General features: G+C 45.3%; 1 protein-coding gene across 1 annotated transcript; it reads right to left on the bottom strand.

Moving 5' to 3' along the window:
• Positions 1–12,067: 12,067 nt before the first annotated feature.
• Positions 12,068–17,051, bottom strand: LOC135249987 (endosialin-like). The gene has a single exon (XM_064325740.1). The coding sequence runs from the start codon at positions 16,520–16,522 to the stop codon at positions 14,057–14,059; it is 2,466 nt and encodes an 821-aa protein (XP_064181810.1). The 5' UTR covers positions 16,523–17,051; the 3' UTR covers positions 12,068–14,056.
• Between the last annotated feature and the right edge of the window lie 5,354 nt (positions 17,052–22,405).

Here is a 22,405-nt window from a genome sequence, read left to right as displayed (position 1 = left end):
CAAGGGTCCAAGCCGAAAACCAGATGAAACTAGCTGAAACCAGATGAGGACCTGTGGAGAAAATAACAGCCGGAGAGTATCCAGAATGTTTGGGGCGATTTCATAACATGCCATCATCCTATGGCCGCCCTATGAATTATGCGTTAAATGGAGAATCGCTTGAGGCCACCGTCAGTGCCCCGTACGCTCCCAAAAACAGGGTCTCAATGGGAGCAAAATAAAGAGCAGCACCACACCCAGGTTGGTTTCTGATCGACGCTAACGACACAGGGGGGTCTGGCTCCAAGGAAACTGACTTTGTGCCTTCGATCAATCAATCAATCAATCAATCAATCAATCAATCAATCATTCATTCAACCTGTGCCTGATCTATGGCCATTCTTCTGCTTCTCCTTGCCTGGGTGACTCCAGACAATTTTACATGCCATGGAAGTGTTAGTGGATGATAGAGACTAGTTCTTGCGTCAGGTTCTGAGAGAAGCTGACTGTTTATTCAGTCTGAGGTGACCTTGCCACGGAAGGCCATATTTGCCATTGTGGACCGTTATATTATCATGCTAATCTATTCACCGGGGCCAACTTTGCACAGGGCCGCACTTTGTTCCGCCTTGTTCTAATCAGCCATTTGTATTCAAAAGACTGCACAGACGGGGCACAGAGCTTCCTACCCAATGCGGCTTTCGGGAGAAACAAAATGTATTTATTTTTTTTAAATGCCCAGAGTTTTGGGGCAGCTTGCATGAAGTCATTATTGCTCCCCAAGGCTGGCTTTTGCACAGTAAAACATTTTGACAGTAAAATAAAGCAGCTGATTTACATAAGTATGTGCTGTTGCTACATCATTTTTTGTTGTTTTGCTCTGTGTGGTGAGCCAGAACATATTTGTTAAACTTATCTAATATTGTATATTATATTGTACCAGTTGCCTCTGGCCAGTGACACATGTTCTGGATCAGCAGTGTGTTTGGTGTGTAGTGCACACTGTGGAGGTGAGAGCTTGTGTTAGGCTGAAACATAACGTCCTGATAATGTGTTTCACCTGAATGCTGCATGCTCGTGGTTTTGCTGGGGTGTGCGTGTGTGTGTGTGTGTGTGTGTGTGTGTGTGTTACAATTTCTTGAGAGTGTGTGTGTGAGTGTGAGAGAGTTTGGGGTATATGTTGTGTGGATTTTTACATGTATGAGCATATATGTGGGCATGGTTTTTAGCTTTGTCTGAAAAAAAAAAGTGTTTGAATTTGTGTAATGTGAATGTGAATGAGATCCAAGTTTATGTGAGTGTTTATGTAGGTGTATTTGCGTAGAGGTTGTTTTGTGTGCCTCTGTGTGTGTCTGTCGGTGTGTGTGTGTGTGTGTTGCAGAGTTCTCACATACACAAAGGCAGACTGCCTCAGCAGGCTGATATATTTAAATGAACACAAGGGGTGGAGCAACACAACCACAATTTAACACTATTACAGTATTTCAAACCTTTACACTATTACAGCATTACACTGCTACACTACCACAATACTTCACATTTACTCTATCACAATTTTTCGCATTTTTACACTGTTTCACTATTTTACACTATTACACCACTGCACTATTTCACACTTACTTTATCACAATTTCTCGCATTTTTGCACTTTTACACTGTTACACTCATTATTTCACACTATTACAGCACACTGTCTGAGGGTTGTCTTTTCCTCCAGTCTGTGTGCAACAAAGGCGAAACAGCATGAAGCAAATGGAAAACAAAATTGTCCCGAATGACTAGTTCAATACCGCTGCCCCTTCTCCCATAATGCTTTGCCCTGTGGTCCCCTGGGTTATGCCGGTCATTGTTCCATCAGAAAATCGCGACCCATAAATTGCATCGAGCTGTTAATTGTTCTTAATTACACTCTTTTAATGGCTACTGTGGGATGATTTACCCGTTTACATCAGAAATTTCCATGCATGCCATGAATAAATATTCACATCCCTGAATGTTCCATTAGTCAGTTTGCCTAATGCATCAATTAAATATGCTACGTGGAATAAAAAGAGGCTGCATTTTAAATTGATTTAAATCAGAGGGTTCCTAACTGCTGAGAGTGTTGACAGGTTCTCTGAAACTAAACCATTCGTGGAAAAAGTAAGTCTTCAAAGCAATTACACAACAAATCGCTTAGATTTAAAAATCTGTAGTTGGACAAAAAACAGTGTGAAAAGCATAAAATTTCCAGAGTTTATTTTCAGACCTGCGCTCCTGCTTGTGTTCAGGGTTCACCTGATGGAAATTCGAGGGAATGACAGGGTACGATTATTTAACAATGAAGTTTAACAGTCTACTGCTCTGGTGGCAGTGGGAAGGTCACAGCGGGAAGGCCCCAGGTTCCCACAGTCCAAAGACATGCAGGTCATGCTGACCGGAAACTCTAAATTGCTTGTTGATGTGTTGACTGTTGACAGTATAAATAAGTTCATGTTAAAATCGACTCAGAGTGATATCTTACTCTGTATGGAAGTAATATTGTAATTCCATCAAGAGTTTCTTTTCAACTCTTGGAGAGCGCTAAAAGATAAACTACCAAGAAAGAGTTAGTTTAACTCTTTGCTGGAGTCTATTCGGTGGTCATGCATGTCCCATGGAGTTTATTTCAAAGACCAAAATTAGCTGGGTAGGGAATAACAGGTTCGGAACTGGTCATGCACTTTCAAGGTTATTGGGTTGAATCCCAGGTTGGGTACTGCCATTGTATCCTTGAGAATGGTGCTCGACCCAAATTGTTTCAATTGCAGCCATCCAGCTGTATAATTGGATTACACGTGAACGAATGCATGGATAAAAATGCATGTTATAAAGTGGAAAAAAATACAACAATCCAAGGTTGTAATGTGTTTCAAAAAAGCTTAAGAAAATATGTAAACATGTAAACAGCTTAAAAGGATCTGGAGGTTCACTGTGACAAAACCTGGCTTACATATGGAAGCCCAAGGTAAAGACCTGACCGAGAGAGTTAAAGCTTGTGAGTATTCGTTTCTCACTACTTCCAGATGCCAGATACCCACAATCTCATCTCAGCACGAACAAATAAAACAAAACCCACATGACACCTCAAACAATAAAAGTTTATATTCCAATATAATAAATCACCTCTGGAGCTGACTTGATGTGAGATGTCAGGGATGCTCGCCTGTAGTTTTTAAGAATTTACCTCAGAATTTATTTAATTTTTTCTGCGCAGTGGTGGTTTATTTTTTTACAGCTTATGCCTGCAATGTCATGTGACTCACTTAATGTGAAATGCCATTTGCGCTCTACAGTGATTCTCTCAGCCTCAGGCTACCAAGCAGTATCTTGGTGCTCGATACTGTATATAAAATGGCTCCTTTTTAAATCTCAGTTCAAAATGTTAATTTTTGGTTGTGCTCTCCTGTGTGCTGTCCTGTTCTGACTGAACTGTGCTGGGCCTTGCTATCTGTTTTTAATTGTTCAGGGCCCTTGGAGACTTCGGTGTAAAGTGTGGCATTTAACAAAAAACATTTTTAATTTAGCAACTGATAGAACTTTAAATCTCAACTTAACAGTCTTGGGTCTAGGACTGTAAATGAATGAAACGTTTTATTGAACACAATAAAAATGTACTGCTGTTTTTGGTTTGATTATGCTGCTCTGTCAGAAACTTTCTCCCTGCTGATTTCTTTTTTTTTTTTTATTACAGACGAAAAAAGTGTGACTCCTATCTGTTCGATGCTTAAATTTTGCACCTGTGATAATGAAGGCAATCTGTGTATCATATAATTACGAATCAGACAAAAAGGTAATTGCTGAGATTACTTCTGGATCCATAGCCTGTTCGGTTCGCCGATCAGTCCATAACTCAATGGGACGCATCTCTGAAGTTCCACTTTCTAACTTGCTTCAAATCACTGGATGCTTCACATCACTTTGGTAACATTCTTTTAAATGTGCCATTTTGTGAGGAGTGGATGCTAAAAGAGCAGATTTTATTTACGACAATATCGTGAGTCGGCCATGTTTTTTGTGTGTAGGAGGCCGGGCTGAAATATGCATTCATTAGAAGTATACTGAATATGTTTCATGCCCCAAAATCTTAATTTCATAAACTCAAAACACTGCTATGTGAAACATCCAAATTGACGTTGGGCATGGTTTAATCTCATTAACTAAATTTATGCACGTTTTGATATTTCTGGCCGACTAACTGAAGTAACACACTTTTTTTTTTTGCCAATGCTCCAGAGGATTTCTAGCTGTTTGGAAGCGCAAGAAATTAGCAAGGGGGCAAGCCACCTTTGTTTTGACAGTTTGAAAGTCGTTTCAACTGACCGGTTCAAACCCAGTCCCACGCATCCATTTACGACACTTGCATGACAATTATTATGTCATAATTTTATTTATGGGTGACGTAGCATTTCATGACTCCTTGGGTACATGGGTTAGAAGTACGATATGCAAAAAATGTTAATCTAGGCTACTTCAGATAAGGTAAAGCAATTTAGAGGCGCTATTCTCACAGCCGATAGTGCGTCCTCTGAAAGCGTCAGGATGCGTGAATGACTCCAGTAACATCAGTCATGGCGAGACCAGGAGATAACGCCCCAGCCTGAGCCGCCTCCGATATTGAAATACCAAGAAGGATGAACGCAGAGCAGGCAGCCATTAATCTACCCCTCCTCCCCAACCCAACCTCCCCCCCCCCCTCCCGCTTGTCTACCCAATCCCCCTCCCTTTCGGCCAAAAAAAAAACAACAACAGCAGCTTCAATAAAATGCCCACACCTGCACAGGGATCAAGAATCCTGATCTTGGACCCCGAGGGGAAAAAGAATTTGAGAGGAATTCTGTTTTTTAAACGGCTTTATTGCCGGCGCTGAATTAGCCACATCTGGCTCCGCCTGGGGCCTTTGTAACACGTCGTCGTTTTTATGCACGGTTTCCAAGGAGTCATTCAGCAGGAACTGGTAAAGCAAATTAATCCCCCCCCCCCCTCCTTTTGCTCATTAGCTACGAGAATTTCAGTCCTGATCCTGGGACCACCTGCACCCTCGTGAAATGAAATTCAGCTGTCGGAAATATCATCGCTTGCAGAGATTATGAGGGAAGAGAGCAATAAGGGACCGGGGTTGGAAGGGGTGTTTAAACAAAAAAAAAAAAAAAAAAACAATAATTAAAAAAAAGATAAGGAGGTTTGTCGTTAGGTCACCATGTGAGCTCCAACCTTTCTTTTACTTCCGTCCATCTTCAATGCTTTCTCAGCTCCGGTGGTACCAGCTGGTAATGGAAACAGGAAATTCCCTTTCCGTGTTGCTGTCCATGAGTGTTCATGAAGAGTGCTTGAGGGCTGAACATTTATCAGCTGAACACATGTATTCGTGATTAAAAATCATAGTGCACAATAAAATGTCCACTGTTAATTCAACTCTTGCAGAGTACACATAAGCCCAATTGGGCCCACATGCACATTTTACTGACGTGTGAAGTGCCAACACCAACAGCATTGGCCTGATTTACAAAGACCTTCAGTTTGTCCAAAAGCTTTTGGCACATGCAAAACTACTAGCACAATCTATGATTGGTGCAAAAAAAAAAAAAAAAAATACCATGACCAATCATTGGTCACGTTATTGGATATGCTTGTGCTGCAAGGTTTTTTGCACATGCTTAATAAATCAAATCCTAAGTGTACAGACCAAATCATCTTGTTAGTATAAAGACCTCCAAAGTTTATTTTCAAGCTTAAAGTAGCTTACAGTAGATCCAGCTATGAAATATTGCTAAAAAAAAAAAAAAAGCCTTAGTGATGTGCTAAATAGAAACAGTATGGTAAGCGATGCTTTTTCACAGGACTACCCCAGGACCCCATTAACACTAAAATGAGCCAACAGACTAGAACCCAGCTGGTATCAGTCATGAGTGGGGCTGAGCGAAGGAAGTGTGTGGGGGGGGGGTAGTGAAGAAGGATTTGGGGGCGGGGGGGGGAGTAAGCCATGGATCTGTTTTCAGGGGGCCGAGATAAAAGCATCATGACCAATTTATGAACATAAATTTGGTTCGTTTTCTGTTGTGGTTGAAACCCTCCCGCAGCAGATTCTGAAAGCTCCCCAGCTGCCTTTTCCTCTCCTTTGGCCCCTCTCCCTTTCTCAGCTTCACAGCCATCCATGAGGTTATTTAAAATTTTATTCATGACTTTTTAATTTTTATTTAATTTCTTTTTTTTTTTTTTTTTTACAAACTGTGCCTGAAAAAGCTGAATGTTATAGATTCACCAGCATCAGAACTGAATTACATTGCATTGCGTCGCTCGCATTTAGCAGGTGCTTATCCAGAGCGAAGTAATGGCGTCCCCCAGGAGTCGCGCACAGAAGTGTCAGGTCTGGCTAACGACGTTTTCGCGCTAGCGAGCGCATAAGCAACGTCTCTAAAGCGACAAGTTAACTCTCATACATCCGCACAGACAATCAGACCGGTCAAATGACACACCCAGGTAGGGTCCCCTTTCACTGGGACAAAAGACTAACCATGTCTGTATTATTGTGCTTCAGCAAGCATCATTACCATGTATTACTAACATTCAGCAGATGCTCTTGTCCAGTGACTTACACAACTTTTTAGAACATTTTTATAGCTTTTTTGCATAGTATCCATTTTTTTACATCTTTATTTATACTGAAAACATATTTAATATATAAATTTTTTATACATATTTAATTATTATTAAATGCGCTTGCTCAAGGGGAAATTAGCAATTAGTGTAATTATATATTACTGCCCTTATGAGAGACATTCCTGTAGTATCTTATAGGTTCATAACCATGGAATCAAATTAAGTTTTCTCAGGTCAGGGATTCACACTGAAAGTGTTGAGATTGGAACTTTTTTTTTTTTTTTTCCTCATTTTAAATAAGGGAAAATCACGCAAATCCACAGTAACTGTTGAAGGACAGCTAATTTCCATATAATAATAACCAAGTGCCAGTGGTCGAGAGGAAAGCAATTGCCTTCGTGTGCATGACTGCACCTTCGTTTTTTTTTTTTTTTTTTTTCCCTCTCCTGAGTCAATTTAATCTCGCCCAGGCCCTTATCAGTAAAGACAAAAAAAACCAAAAAAAAAAACCATGCATGGCTGCTGGTCGAACCCACTTAACATCTGTTTCCAACGTCTTCTCCTCCTCTTCCCCCCTTCTGCCGTAGGGTCGTGCTTGCCAGGCGTGACCGCGCTCCCGTGTTGCCCGCGCCCCGACGTTCGGCGACGTCAGTCAGAAGGAAAACCCCCGAAATATCTCGCACGTCGTTTTTTTTAACGGTTTTTTTTTTTTTTTTTTTGAGTGGGATCGCTTTCTCAAAGTACCCAGAAGCCAGCGGGCCACGCTGTTTTCAAAAATTGAGAGTTTTGTGAGCCATTGATTTAAAAAAAAAATTTAAATAAAACTTTTGTTCCGCTTGATATCCTCGCAAATGATTTGGAGTGAGGAGAGGTTTTTGTGAGCATAATGGCTTTGGATTTTAGATTAAATAGAGCACTTCGCTTCCTGAAGGGGGCAGGGGTGGAGGGGGGGGGGAGGGGGGGTTTGCTGCTTCAGATCCCCTTTGAGACGTTGCCATAGCAGTCCTGAGAAAGCAAGACACTTGACTGGCATTGCTATGACACAGACACATTCACTTAAAAGGAAGAATGAAAAGCCTTGTAATAACCCTGGATTATGTGCGGCTGAAGAAGCAGACAGCCAGTATAAACTCCCTGTACATTTATATAACGTTCGGTTTTAATGACACAGAAATTGATTTTACTGGAGGATTTGTGTCGATATTATTCCCTGTCACTGCTGGCCCATAGAGAGGGAGTGGCTAAAGAATTGGCCCGGTGAGCTACACGTGCCGGGCCAACTGTCCACTGTCAACGTAATACACACACACATACATACATACATTGGACCAGCTCAACTCATTTTGTTTAAAAGTTCATTAAACCTTAAGCTTAAGCTTATTCAAGTGAAAGCGGAATCCCTCTCTGCATTTGTCCCGAGATCACATGCACTCAGGTATTGACGTCACTTCATTGTAAGATCTGCTTTTTCTTTCGCAGCGATGTCAAGACTCAGCTGTAGAAATCTTTCCTTGCTTGTGCCCGTACCTTGTGCCGGAAGCTTCTGTCAGGCGATTGAAGGAGGCGACAGGATGACTGGCAGGTTCCCTGCAGGTGCTTCATACCTGTGTCACCTGAGGACCGCTCACTGTCAAACGCGTACGAGGCCCCAGAATGCAACAGGACGTGTTTGTGTTTATGTATGTGAATATGATTGTGAACGTGAATACGTGTGCATGGAAAGGGTGTGTATATGCAGTATGTGTGAGTGTGTGTGTGTGAGTGTGCACGCACTTACTCATTTGGTAGGCATTTTTGGTCCCTGATGTGATGGTCACATCGCATGAATGTTTGTCTACATTCCCCTACAGGAGATAAGAGCATAAGCCAAGACTGCAATCAAATGGCCATTTCAAAGTCGTGAGAAAATGGGGGGTGGGGTGGGGGTGGGGGCATTAAAACATGTCTTTTGAAAGGAGAAAAATATCTGTACTGAGTACAATTTAGGATGGACATGTGGCCATGTGGTGTACGGTGTGTGGGTGTGTGTGTGCGTGCGTGCGTGAGTGGGTGTGCATGTGTGTGCACGTGTGCATGTGTGCGTGTCTCTGTATGTATGTGCATGTATGTGCGTGTGTGTGTGTGTGTATGTACGTGTATGTATGTGTGCGTACATGCATGTGTGTGTGTGTGTGTGTGTGTATATGTATGTGTGCGTGCATGCATGTGTGTGGGTGGGTGTGTGTATGTGTATGTATGTGTGTGTGTGTGTGTGTGTGTGTATGTACGTGTATGTATGTGTGCGTGCATGCATGTGTGTGGGTGGGTGTGTGTATGTGTATGTATGTGTGTGGGCGTGCGTGTACTGAGTGTGAGTGCACTCCATTTATTTGAAAGCCAATAATGTTATGCTTTTCCCAGCTTCGCCTTCATCTGGCATGGCGGAGTTATGTGGGGCCCACTCGAGCGAGAGGCAGCCCGAGCTCCGTCCGACTGCGACAGAGGTTAAACAGCACACCAAAACACTCTGGGCTCTGGGCTCTGGGGAAACATGCGACACACGTGTGCATCTGCTGTAGCACGTGTGAAAACAGATGAATTCACATTGTGTTTGATATCCACACACACACACACACACACACACACATAGTCAGTTATGTTTGATGTGTTACACAAAAAAAAAAAAATCAAAGAGAGAGGTTTCCCATTGTTTCCTGTATTGGTCCAAACATGGAGGGCGGGGGTCTTTTAATAACGGGACGTGACCTCAGGGGTTCAGGACCTCTGAGCCCCTTACTGAATAAACAGACCTGAGAACGTGGTATGACACAATTCAAAAAGGGTTCAATAATTTGTTATCCCACTGACAAAGGTCAGGATGGCTAATTTTTTGGGTGAACTTGCTTGTCTGAGGCAACATGGTTGCATGTGTTTTGTCTTTAATCTTTACATACGGTAAGCCTTACCCTGACCCCAATATTAGCCATTTTGAAGACATAAGATCATAAGACCTCCAAGAAGTGAACCCCCCCGACCCCCAAAATAAATAAATAAATGAGTGTAGCATTAACCCAAACCTTAGCCCATGAATATAATCAAAATTATTCTTCAACCCTGAGATTAGCTGTATTGCATACCCTATCCCTAATCCAAGCTGTATAAATACATGACCAGAAGACTTCTGTTAACTTCTGTTAAATGTGTGATTTGTAAATTAAGATGGGCAAAAACAATTTTAAAATACTGAAAAATTTAATATTTGCAGGGAACTGTAGCTGAAGGGACTTGTTACAGAAAAACCAGGTCATCAAAATCAAGAACTAGCCCTTGTGTCAACCCTTTCCCTATCTGCAAATCCTAACCCTAATCTTGCCTTAATCCTGAAGATTATCATTTTTATAACCATAAAACTAATCCAAACCAAAATTTATTTTCCCCTGGGTTCCATCTCAAATGCATTATTTTTATATTGAAATTGATGAAAAATGATCTAAATGTCATGAATTCAACAATCAGAATGAAAGTGAACGTGTTATTTATTTAGAAAAAAAATATTTTTCTTCTATGTTTACAGCTATTACCCAAAGCATGCTGGGAGACAACAACGGCAGTTCCCACACATAGCGACAGGTACTACCAACAAGTAGCCACCACTATAGGATATTAAAGACTCGTAATACCTTCTGGAAATACGTGTAGTAAACCCCAAAGAAGTGGAGATGCAGAAAGAAAGAAAGAGAGAAACTAAGAAGGAAAGATGGAAGAAAAAGAAAGGCTCTCAGTGGCGAGAGTGATACGCCGTGTATTTGTCTGAACAGCAGGCTGGAGTCGGAGACCAGCACACGCTGTTCTAATTAGTCGAGGCAGAGGGATGAAAAAATTGCCCGAATCAACCCCAGTAACCAGATCCCGTCCCTGCACAGTGCTATCTCTTAGATCATGCGCTAACTAGCATGGACAGCCACTAACCCCACCTCTCCCACCTGCATGCACACGTGTCCTCCCTTCTGCAGGCCTTCTCAATGGGGGGGGATCCATCACGTACAGAACAAATCCCCTGTTCAGTGTTCCAGGAGATATACTGTAGCTTATCCCTGCCACCAAGGCCATTGCAGACATGCGGGTGCGTTGGAGGGTGGGGTGGGGCATATGCTCAAAATATTTTTTTTAAAAAGGAACCAGGGGTAAGCTGGACTGTATACAAAATAGCTGCAGCCAAAAGGGCATTCCTGCTGTCTTGGGGCAGGGGGCATGTGCTTCAGCATATGTTGGTGTTTATGTGAGCATGTGCTAGTCTGCATTAGGAGACGAGGGCGATGGGGTGGGGGGGGGGGGTGGGGGGGGGCGGGGGGGTTGGTGGTGATTGGGATAGGCGAGTCGACCGGCACTAGAGTCCAGTACAGACACGGGGTGAGATCCAGTCAAACTTGCTGCAGGACCAGTGGAGGCTGAACAAGGGGGCAGATCGGATCTGTCCCAAACGAAGAGGGGCTTCACATTCCTGACAAGTCGGTTCTCTTAAAAAACAAATTTACGTCAAGCACGGCGTCTCTGTGGAGGAGGCAGCGTTTTTGGACGGGCGTTTCGTTTTCCCTTTCCAACCGTGAAAGAGGCGACCCCGAGCGCCATTACCAGGGCGGGCACGTTCAGCTCGCATGACAGCACGCCGTCCGCAGAAGCGGAGACGTCATGCGGCGTAATTACGAACCTTTAATCCGGTAAGACCCCGGCACAGTCGCTGGTAATCATCCCTCGCCGAGTCTCTAATTGCCACTTGTGTCCGGCTACAACAAACGCCCACTGGTCTGTTTTCACCAGGGGGAAAAAAAAAAAAAGGTTTTCCATTTAACTTCCAACTGTCCTCGAGACCCCTGACTTGGATCGAATCATTCGTAAAATTTGTGATCCGTGCCTCAGAATTGGTCTGACTTCTGCGTTTTAAATGCTCCATCCCATGTGTCGTGCGCATCAAATAAAAGCTCTTCTTACGGCCTGCGTGACCATGGAAACTGGAAGCCAATTCAATAAGACTAATACATTCCAGTGATATAAAGTGAAACAGGATGCAACACATTTTATTAATCTTGTCAGAATGTACCAGAGTCTTAATTTCTTTGCAGTGTGAAAATGATTTCTGTTTTCCTATTTGCCAGGGCACTTGTTCTTAATGTGCTGGCCCTAGTAAGCACTTGCAGTTTGTTCAAAGTCCAGTGAGTTCTATATTTCAATTAATGACACAATAAATTGGCACACCAATAAGATGTGCTCTCCACTTAGCATGTCTACAAATGTAAAGAAAAAGGTTGCTTGCTGGCTCTTTTCTCTGATTCAGTTTTCCCTGAATCTCTGTCTCTCCCCCTCTTTTTCTAAAAGTGTTTTTCATCTACCATTTTCAGTTCTTCAGTGAAATGTATATGTACTCACCAATTAAATTCAATTCATGCATCACTTCAACATCACTTCATGAAGAAAGAGGCTAAATTAAATGTGCTTTCTTACATGTGAGCGGTATTTATTGCAGGATTATTATAGGATTAAATTAAACCGTATTCTCTCAAACAGCAATTTAATACATTTCAATTGTATTTTTTATATATTGTTGATGGACAAACTTAAATCCCCAATACACAATAAAGATACTTAATATGTCAATTCAATATTGATACCTCCCACCCCCTCCAAAAAAAAAAAGAGGGAAAACAAAACAGTGAAAAAGAGAGTTTCACCTTTGGATTTGCAGTGGTATTCCTCACTACTGGCTCGCATAATTTAAGCATTGCATAAAATGTCAGAGAATTCAGTTCACTACAGTACGAACACTAAGGAATGAGTGGGTCAAACCGATCAGTAATCACACTTGGGTACTTCGAAGTGTCCCTACACATTCTGCAGCGTAAAGCCTGATGAAAAAAATACCAGCTGTAAGATATCCACACTGTCATTAAAAATATCTACATCTGCGATCACTAATGTAAGAACAACATGGTTGCAGCTGAACCCCTGACTTCGATTTCTGAACCCCTCTTCTAATTTTAGAGCGTTTTTTTTTTTTTTTTTCCAGATTAGGGTCTTCTCATTGATGCTCTGAAGCGTCCTTCATTCTGCATTAAGTGTCAACAGATAGAAAAAAATGATGAAGAAAAAGAAATATTATTCGGCCACTGTTATGGCAAAATACCCATTTATAATTAAAGGTCTCAAAAGTTAAACTACACTTTCAGTGACAATGTTATAAATATTTTGGATTTGCTTTCCAGAAACACTAACTGCAGATAAGGCCAGTCAAACTACAACCAGATGTGCTTTTGTTTGTGTTCACATTTTCTCAAATTATTTAAAACTTATAAGAGAACAAGCCATTTTTAGAGACAATTTCAGAGAGCGATCCTGCTCAGGTGAAATTCAGGTAAGACATTCCCTAAAATCATCGCGATGACAAACATCATCCACTGTTTGGAGATCTTTCTTGCCCAGTTTGCAGTTGCGCTTCAGTGTTTGTAGGGGGTGCTGCTACTGCACACCAGAAGGGCTAGCGTTCTCCGACAGGGAGGACATGGGAATGGAGGGATGTTTTGAAAGTTTCCACATAACTTTGAGAATCATTGTTGACCCCCAAAAAGTTAAGTCCCTGCAGTACCATGAAAGTTCCGCTTTGGCTGATTTAGGTCCTCCTCTCCTTACAAACACAATGATAACTATGCGGGAAATATTCTTTTTCGCTGCCATACAGTCTAATCATCAACCATATCAGGTGACACTTCAAAAATCATGCATTGAAGGCACTCATTCTGCACATCACAGAACACACGGCTCAGTGAAGATTTCTATACACATTCTTGCACGCGCTCACAAAACTCACACTCCCACACTCATACATATATACATGTAGGAAGTTATGCATTATACATGGACATTTTTCCAATACAAGTGCATCAATCAGAAAGATGTACAAAACTCCATTACAAATAATCTCTGTGAAATATATAGAAATAAAGGCAACAGCCACAAGGCTTCAAACCAACAGAAAAATATTTGGAATTTAAGTAAAACTCAAATGGGTAAAAGCAATATACTAGAAGTCCTCAAATGATTGGTACCAACGTTGCCACTGGCAGTTTTATGACATTTTTTTATTCTCTGAGAATGACCTTATTTAAATGTGCTGTACATAGAGAATCTATAAAAGTACCTTTACAATACACTTAATCGAGCACGGGTTCATAAGTGTACAGAGCAATCGACTTGGCTTTGAGCCAAATAGCGCGGTATCAACTGACGACAGATCGCCCGCAGACCAAAAGTATCAGTGGTTTCCCTAGGAATCACTCTCCTCCTGCAATACATTCCAATGCATGTTGAAGTGGCAGACGACCTGTCCAGGACTCCTTCCTCCCCTCCCCCCATCATCCCCATCATCCACACCCCGTTTAAAAATATAGTTTTATGCGCAGTCTCCACCACCGGCCCAGGACTGGGTCATCTACACCTTGGCGGCAGCACCGGGGGCCCCTGGCTTGTCATTGGCACCAGAGATCCAGTGGTAGCAGTCTTTATTGTCCTTGTTGCGTGCCCGGGCGGTACAGCGGGTACAGTAGACAATCCCCAGCACCACCATCACCACCAGAAAGATGCAGAACGGCACCAGGAGGGCAATCAGCAGCCACATGTTGCTCTGCTGTTTGCTGCCGTCGTTGTGGGGGGGGTCGTCAGCGCCAGGCTCCGGGGTGAAGGGGCCCGGGGCCTCCTCGTCCCCGTCTCCTAATCCGTTGTCGAAGATGACCCCGCCCTCCACCTGGGGACCGGAGGTAGGGTACCACGTGGGTGCGGCTTCCCCGTTTTCGAACTGTGAGTGGGAACCTTCCTCGGACTGAGGTTCTGGGGTCTCCTGACGCTCGATGCTCTCCTCTGGAGCCCAAGGGGGGGAGGTGTACCCCGTTAAGGACCACAAATAATCCTCAGGTGGAGGAGTGGGAGGAGCCGTAGGTCTGGGCGTGGTCTCATCCTCTAACCAGTCAGGAAAAGAGGTAGCACTTGGTGTAGTCACGTGGGCCTGCTGATCCTGATCCACCCAGTCCGGATGGGTCCAGCTTTGCACAATCTCATCAGTTGACCAATCAGGCTTTTCATGTTCATATAGTACCTCCTCCGGCAAGGTGTGCCCTTGCTGTTCCTCCTGACTGTCCTCTTCCTCCTGTCCATACTGTTCCGTCTGTCTGTCCTGTTCCTCCTGTCTGTACTGTTCCTCCTGTCTGTGATGTTCATCCTGTCTATCCTGTTCCTCCTGTCTGTCCTGTTCCTCCTGTCTGTGATGTTCATCCTGTCTGTCCTGTTCCTCCTGTCTGTACTGTTCCTCCTGTCTGTGATGTTCATCCTGTCTGTCCTGTTCCTCCTGTCTGTGATGTTCATCCTGCCTATCCTGCTCCTCCTGTCCATACTGCTCGTCCTGTCTATCCTGTTCCTCCTGCTCATCCTCTTTGAACTGCCCCCTGTGCTCTTCCACAGGCACGTCTGTGGGCCGCGTAAGGTCGGTGGGTTGCCCCTCCAGACGGGGCTGATCAGTCAGCCAGTCCTGAGGTATGGCCTCCGTTGGCCAGTCCCCCTGGTCAGGGAAGTCGGGAGTCTGTGGAAACCAGGAATTTTCCGGAAGGCTGCTAAGCCATGGGAAGGAGGGGGTGGCGGTCGGAGACTCGTCGGCGTTGGGAACGGGCCTGCAGGAGGAGTAGTCCAGCTGCAGCTCGTAGCCCTCCCGACAGTGACACTGGAAGCCGCCGACGTAGTTGACGCACATGTGTTCGCAGGAGCCCGGGATCTGGCACTCGTCGACGTCCTGGCAGCGGGCGGGGTCCTCGGGCAAGGGGAAGAAGCCCAGGTGGCAGTGGCACACGTAGGACCCGGGGCTGTTTTCGCAGGCCTGCTCGCAGGGGTCGTCCAGGCACTCGTCCCTGTCCTGGCACCTGAGCCCGTCGGGCGCCAACCGGTACCCGTCCGGGCACGTGCAGCGGTACCCCTCCGAGGAGGGGACGCACTCATGCTCGCAGCGGGCGTTTTGGCAGGGGTCTAACGGCACGCAGGCGTGCCCGTCCTCCGCCAGCCGAAACTCCGCGCGGCACTCGCAGTAGTAGTGGTCGTCGGCTTCGAAGCAGAGATGCTGACACCCGCCGTTGCTGTCCTGGCACCAGCGCTTTGGCGGCGGGTCGGAGCAGTAGGGGCCGTCCTGGTGCCACCCCGCGCTCCCGTCCTCTCTCGACAGGCACAGGACCGACTGGTCGCCCTTGTCGCCGTCCAGGCAGGGCACGGTGGCCACGGAGCCGAAGGGGATGTGGGTCAGCCGGGTGCTGAGCAGGTTGAAGGGGGTGCTGTAGAACACGGGCCCGGCCCCGCCCTCCCTCGGGAGCGCCTGGCACATGCCCTTCTCGTAGACGAAGCGGCACAGGAAGCCGTCCACGGGCAGCGAGCAGGAGCCGTCCAGCCACTTGTAGTTGTCCTGCCGCTCGTGGCCGGCGGTGCTGTGGGTCGTGACCACGCAGCGGGGCGCCGAGCAGGTGCTGGGGGAGTCCTCCCGCAGCCAGTTGGTGTACTGCGTGTCCTTGTCGCCCGTGGTCCAGGAGAACCCCCGCAGGGGACTGGTGGCCGAGCACTGCCGCGGCTGCCTCTGGAGCCCGATCCACACCCGCACCTTCGCCCGGGACACCCGCCGCTCGGCGCCCGCCAGCAGCTCCTCCACCTGGGCGGCCTCCGCCGCGCGCTTCATGGTGGCCAGGTTGCCCCCTTTCTCCTTGCAGCTCCGCCAGGCCTCCAGGAAGGTCTTGCGCTGGAAGTAGACCGCGAAGCAGCCGTCCTCGCCGCAGACGCCGTTGCTCTCCGGCAGGCCCTGGCTCCGCACCCCGGGGGTCCACAGGACGTGAAGAGCAGAGAGGAGGACAACAAGAAGCACGGCAGACCCCATAGCACAAGTCCAGTCAGCTCTCGTCTGAACCTCCTTTCTCTCTCTCTCTCTCTCTCTCTGTCTCCCACTCTCTTTCTCTTCTCTGTGTTCGTTCACTTTCGACCGTTGTGTCCGTCTGTGATGGTCTGATCCCTTCTGATTCCTCGACCTCAAATTCCTCTGAACTTTTCTCGTAGGTTTAGGTCTCTGTTTCTGTCTCTCTCTCTTTCTCTCTCTCTCTCTCTCACACCTTATTCCTCCTTCCCTGGTCCTGGAGTTCTGCCTCTGAGTTTAGAGCCTGCAGCGTGTTCCCAGAATTTGGAGAGGGAGGGAAGGGAGGGAGGGAGGGAGGCAGGGATGAAGAGAGGGAGGGGAAAATGTATGTTTTGGGAGGAGGAGGGGGTAGGTTACATATGTGTGTGCATGAGAGAGAGAGAGAGAGAGAGAGAGATGGGGGGTTGGGGGAGGTGCCCTTGTCAATGTTTCATTCTCAGTGTGTTGTAAGATTTTCCCGAGTCCGTTTATGGCAATAGTTTGGGACTTTGCCACCCAAAACCACCCCCCCTTTCACCATCAACCCCCCCAAGGCAAATCCAGCCATGACTGTTAAATTGTTGCATTTTTTTCTCCGCTTGTTCTCATCCAAAGAGGAAAAGAGTAAAAAGTGTTTTTTTTTTTATAATCTAGCCTTTCCTCCTGCTTTCTATCTAAAAATGATTAATGATAATTTTTTCCCCTCAGTCATCGTTTTATAATGCGATTCTGTTCTTTACATCATTTCTTAGTTTTTCTTTCACAATATTTTGGCCTTGCAAAATCAGCCTCTGGTCTGTTAGGGTAATAGTTTCCCTCCCACTTTCAGTAGTTTTTGTTCAGTTTTAATGTTCTTTTATTCATGGTTCTTATATTTTAAATACTATATTTCTTGTATGCTTTGTATTAAAATAATAACACATTTGAAGATGAAAACTGAGCTTTTGTTCCAAGAGAAAAAAAAAGGGTAAAATCAGCCAGGCCCTTTTTTAAATGAATTTTGCAGTTCTTTCAATCCACTCCAAGGTTTTGAGTCTGCAGACTTCACCAGATTTACTTGTTTGGCTTTGTTTCCTCAGCAGCAATGAGACTGCAATACCGTTCATCTTTAAAGAGACAGTCTGTCAAGCCCTACTTAAATAAGTGAATATGTCACCAAAATGCATTTGATATGGTTCTGACACACTAAAGGTTCCTACCCTGAGATATGGGTTGAGTGAGTTTTTAAAAGACATAGTTTAAAGGGAGTGGTTTGATGGATGCGCAGTGTCTCTTTGAGCCAATCAAAACTATTGAGGGCTTTGATGATGTCACAATTAAAAGAGGTGCACATAGTGCAATTGATACCGATTTGCCCTGTCTTGTTATTTTGAGGTCAGACTTACATCAATATTTTCATTAATATTTTTTAAAATAATCAAAAGCAGCACCAATTTTTTTTTTTTTTAATTGGTATTTTAGTAAATGAATACTTTAACAACTGTGATTTATGTTACTCTGCTTGCTCTGCCAGCTTAACCAGCTTTGACCAGCTTTGTCCAGCTAGAGACCAGTTTTGACCAGCTAGAGACCAGCTTTGACCAGCCACAGGCCAAAATATGACTTGATAGAAGTGTCGAAAACACAGCTTAAACCATCCTAAACCAGCTCAGATGATCTTAGTGGGAATTTTCAGCAGGTATTTATGCGGGTGGATATTTTGCTGAAGCAGTTTATGTTCAGTACCTTGCTAGCAGTAGTGCCACAGCTGGGAATCAAGTCGGCAATATCGGAGTCACAAGCCTTGGAGTTATTAGTTCAAAAAAGGACATGCAGATTTTTTATTTGTTAAATCAGCTTGCCTTACCTTACATAACCCTAAAGACTGATAATAGATAAGAATAAGAATAAAATGCGCATTCAAAACCATAGTCATAAGTACAATCATAATCGCAATCTAGGCTCAATGCAAATTTTATTTTGGCGACAGGAGAAGGTGGGTGAAGTCAGACGTGAGAGATATTGAATTTTTTTGATTAATGGGGACGGTGGCGGTATTGAGATAGCGACCAGGAAAGATTAAGGCACGCAGATTGCAGCTGAGGGTTCACTGCGGTCGCCACGGCAATGATCCGGTGGGAAAAAAAAAACCGGCGAGATTTATCGTCAAAAAAAAAACCAGGCGCTGTGTTTCTTCCTACAGCCCAGAGTAACTGACCGGACGTTTAAGGCCGCTGTCTCTCTCAGCACTAGCCCCGGGGACCCCGTGGTACATTACATTACATTACATTACATTATAGGCATTTAGCAGACGCTCTTATCCAGAGCGACTTACACAACTTTTTACATAGCACTTTACATTGTATCCATTTATACAGCTGGATATATACTGAAGCAATGCAGGTTAAGTACCTTGCTCAAGGGTACAACGGCAGTGTCCTTACCCGGGATTCGAACCTGCGACCTTTCAGTTACAAGCGCAGTTCCTTACCCACTGTGCCACACTCCGTCCCCGTACGCCCCCCCCCCCCCCCCCCCTCCGCTTCTCATTCCTTGGGTTTGATTAAGTTGTTAATTATATTTTTTGCAGGGCTAATGAGGTTGGACAGATTGCGCCTCATCAGATGTCAGGCGCACGCTTTTGGGGGCAGAGCGATACGCCTGGCGTCACACATCCCACCCTGGGAACGCGAACCGCGCGAACTGCCGCATACCCAAACCGCGCGAACGCAGTTAAGCGTGTCACAAACATGAAAGACACAGCGAGAGGTGTTGGAGATGGAGCGGATGGGTGGAGGGCAAGCTTCAGTTCGGCCGGGGGGGGACTACCAGTCGTCCCCTTTTTACAGAAATGTAATATACTCAAAATGTACTGAAATGAAATATATATAATCGAGATATTGGAACACTTCTCAATGAATGGGCATATATGCGGTACAGTTTGTTAATGCAATGTAATTACACTGCTCTGAATTACTAAATTTTCTAACACTAAACACTAAAAAAAGTGTCCAGACGTTTACCATATGAAAAGGGCCATCAATGAGAGAGGCACTTCTCCACCCACGAGCAGTGGCTCCCCTTTAGCACTGAGAGGTGTGTGTAGTGGAATATTTTAGCCTAACAGATGGGAAATTCAGGCACCGCAGCTGTGGCTGTTACAGGTGTGGGTGGCAGAGTGGCTACCTGCTGTGTAATTCAAACAAGGTTTTCCTTTCATTTCACTGGGAGATGAAACAGTGTGAGGTGCCACGGCAGAACCAGAACCCCTCTGTCTGTACATCTGTTTCCAGTTTTGAGAAGTTTGTTTTTGTTTAAATTGCGATCTTCGAGACAAGGCCCGAGCGATGGGCGATGGCGGGGCTAAAATGTTTAGCCGTTCTCTCTTTTTCTGCCGTTGTGTCCCGCGGCTAACGTGCTAACGTGCTAACATGCGCTATCGTGCGTCTCCCAACGAAGACCAAGACGGAGAGTCGTAGCGTAGAATTTCGAACTCTACCCAACATTAAAGGTAAGGTGTGGGGGGTTTGGGGGGGGGAGGTGTAGTTTTATTACGAATAATAAAACCTGCTGATTCCGGCTTCCACTCGGCTGCTTCACCGGTGAGGCGATGGAAATCTCAGCGTGTGTCGGCTGCCGCGGTGGAGAGCGCTGGGGTTCGGGGTAGCCGTGTGAACCCGTTCCAGGGGCCCGGGACACGCGTTCGGGACTTCCTTCTCACCTTCCTTCTCTGGTCAAAATCCCCTTAACTCATTTCAGTTAAGGGTTTTTAAAATTTTTTTAATGTTTTTTTGTTTGTAAATTCTGCGTTGGTGTTCTAGAACCCCATTGCTTTCAGCGACCGGCACCGCTTGTTACATCAGCATTAGAACGTTCAGTTCGCGAGCATTCAAATCACGTGTTTGTGACCTCACGCCATAAAGGGTTAATCTGGTTCGAAGTGGACTGCAGCCAGCACGAGGGCGCTGAGATCAGGAGAACCGAGGAGAGCGGACGAGCATCTGCCCAGCAGCCTGCTCCAGGCCTGTGAAAAGGCCGGGAGACAGCGGATAAATCAGTGTAAGCGCACAGTATAAAGTAGCTGAAAAACCGTGCACAAAAATAAAGAAAGGAAGCTTTCAAGCCACCCTACCCCACCCCCCACCCCCCCCCCCAACATGCCCCACCCCAAGCCCTCCTCCCCAGTAAACTGTACATTAGGCCACATCCTGCTGGGATGAAACAGAGTTAATGGCACTGTGCTGGTCACCAAGCTCTCCTGGGCTCTGCGAGGGGTCCCCGCCCTGTGAGAGCCTTTCCGATCCAATCAGAATCAGATCCTGCTCCGATGGGCGGGGCACGGGGATGGAGTCGGGGGAGAAACGTCTGGAGCTAAAGTGGATTTTGGAACGGGGGGGAAAACACTTCTGGAATTATGGTTTGAAAATTCGGGAACTGGGTACTCTTCTGAAACACGTGAGTCTTTCATTGCTGCGTTGGGTTTAATTTGTTATTTCCGCCTTCAAAAACCCAGAGCCGTTCAAAGTGTCTCCAAAAAAAAAGGGACTGTCCATTTGAAACATGGAGAACAATCAGGCGAAGCACTCACCTACTGGAAGAAATACAATATAAAGCAAAAGAGCAAAGACAAACACCACATCCCAGCCCAGTATGAAAACACACAACGATTAATTATTTTGCCTTTCGTTGACGTTGGCTGGCATGCAGCTGGTGCATTGTGGATCTCCTGTCATAGGTGTTCCATCACCTGCAAACACACTTGTGTTCATTACAAACCTGGCCACGCTCAGAACAAATGTATTGTGGATGTACAGCTTAGAGGACAACACTCCTAGCTGTACTGCACATTGTCCAGAATCATAGCACATTCACATTTATCTTAAAAAGTGAATGCATGAGATTGATTTGAAGTTATCTTTCCCAGCTCCCAATTTTTTTAAGCGGGAAATGTTTTGATAAGAAAAAATAACTAGAGCAAATCCTCGTTTTTTTGCGGGACAAGGAGACGTCTTAAAGCTTGCCCTGCACTAATATAACACTTCAGAGATTAAGGAAAGGAGTCCCAAAATTAAGATTAATGCCTTCTGTTCGCATACCTCTTCAGACAAAGAAAAATTATCAAATGGGGCCGTGAGGTTATCTCTCCGGTGAGCTAAAACTGCCTAGTGGCTTCAGCATTGTCCCACAGCTCTGTAATCAAACCCCCCCTCTGCCCCCCAAACCTCCAAATCCCTGCCCAAACCCAATTTAAAACAGAAACTGTTGCTAATTTTTCCTCTACTTTGGCCTGCAGCCCAGAAACACTGCCTCCTATCCATCTCCTTTCTTTCTCACCATAACTTTTTCCCAACGTTCTCTCTCTTCATGTGTGCATTGTGAGCTTCTTCTCCTCTCTCTCTCTCTCTCTCTCCCTCTCTCTTTCTCTCTCTCTGACTTCAGCTTGTTCCACTTAGCCTCCTCCCCCGCCCCCAAACCCCCAACCCCCAAAACCCCCACCCCAACAATCAACGAAACATCCAATATATCTGCTATGTTTGCCGGAAAGAAAACATAGAGCCTCCTCCCCCTCCCCCTCCACCACCTCCTCCTCCTCCTCTTCCTCCTCTTCTCCCATGTTCTTTATGTGCAGGGGAAGTAGGGAAGGGTGGCTCAGAAATCTCCTGGTTCTGACCCTGCTATGAGAATGTTGTTTTGAGATCCCATTGACCCTACTGACCTGCAATCTCCCCCCTACACACACATACACACACACACATACACACACACACACACACACACACACACACTTACAAACACACACACACACCCCTTGCTTCCTTACTGCCCTCCAGGCACCTGCGAGAGTTTAAAGGGTTAAAAAGAATGGAAAACACATTCCCAGTTTAACCATTA

This window comes from Anguilla rostrata, chromosome 3, assembly GCF_018555375.3.
Source record: "Anguilla rostrata isolate EN2019 chromosome 3, ASM1855537v3, whole genome shotgun sequence".
In the NCBI taxonomy this organism is placed as follows: Eukaryota; Metazoa; Chordata; class Actinopteri; order Anguilliformes; family Anguillidae; genus Anguilla; species Anguilla rostrata.
Note: the sequence above shows the minus strand (reverse complement) of the source record. Positions and strands in the feature narration are given on the sequence as shown.

Bases quoted from the DNA above. Each gene is read 5' to 3' on its own strand.
- LOC135249987 (XM_064325740.1), bottom strand. From the start codon at position 16,522: ATGGGGTCTGCCGTGCTTCTTGTTGTCCTCCTCTCTGCTCTTCACGTC.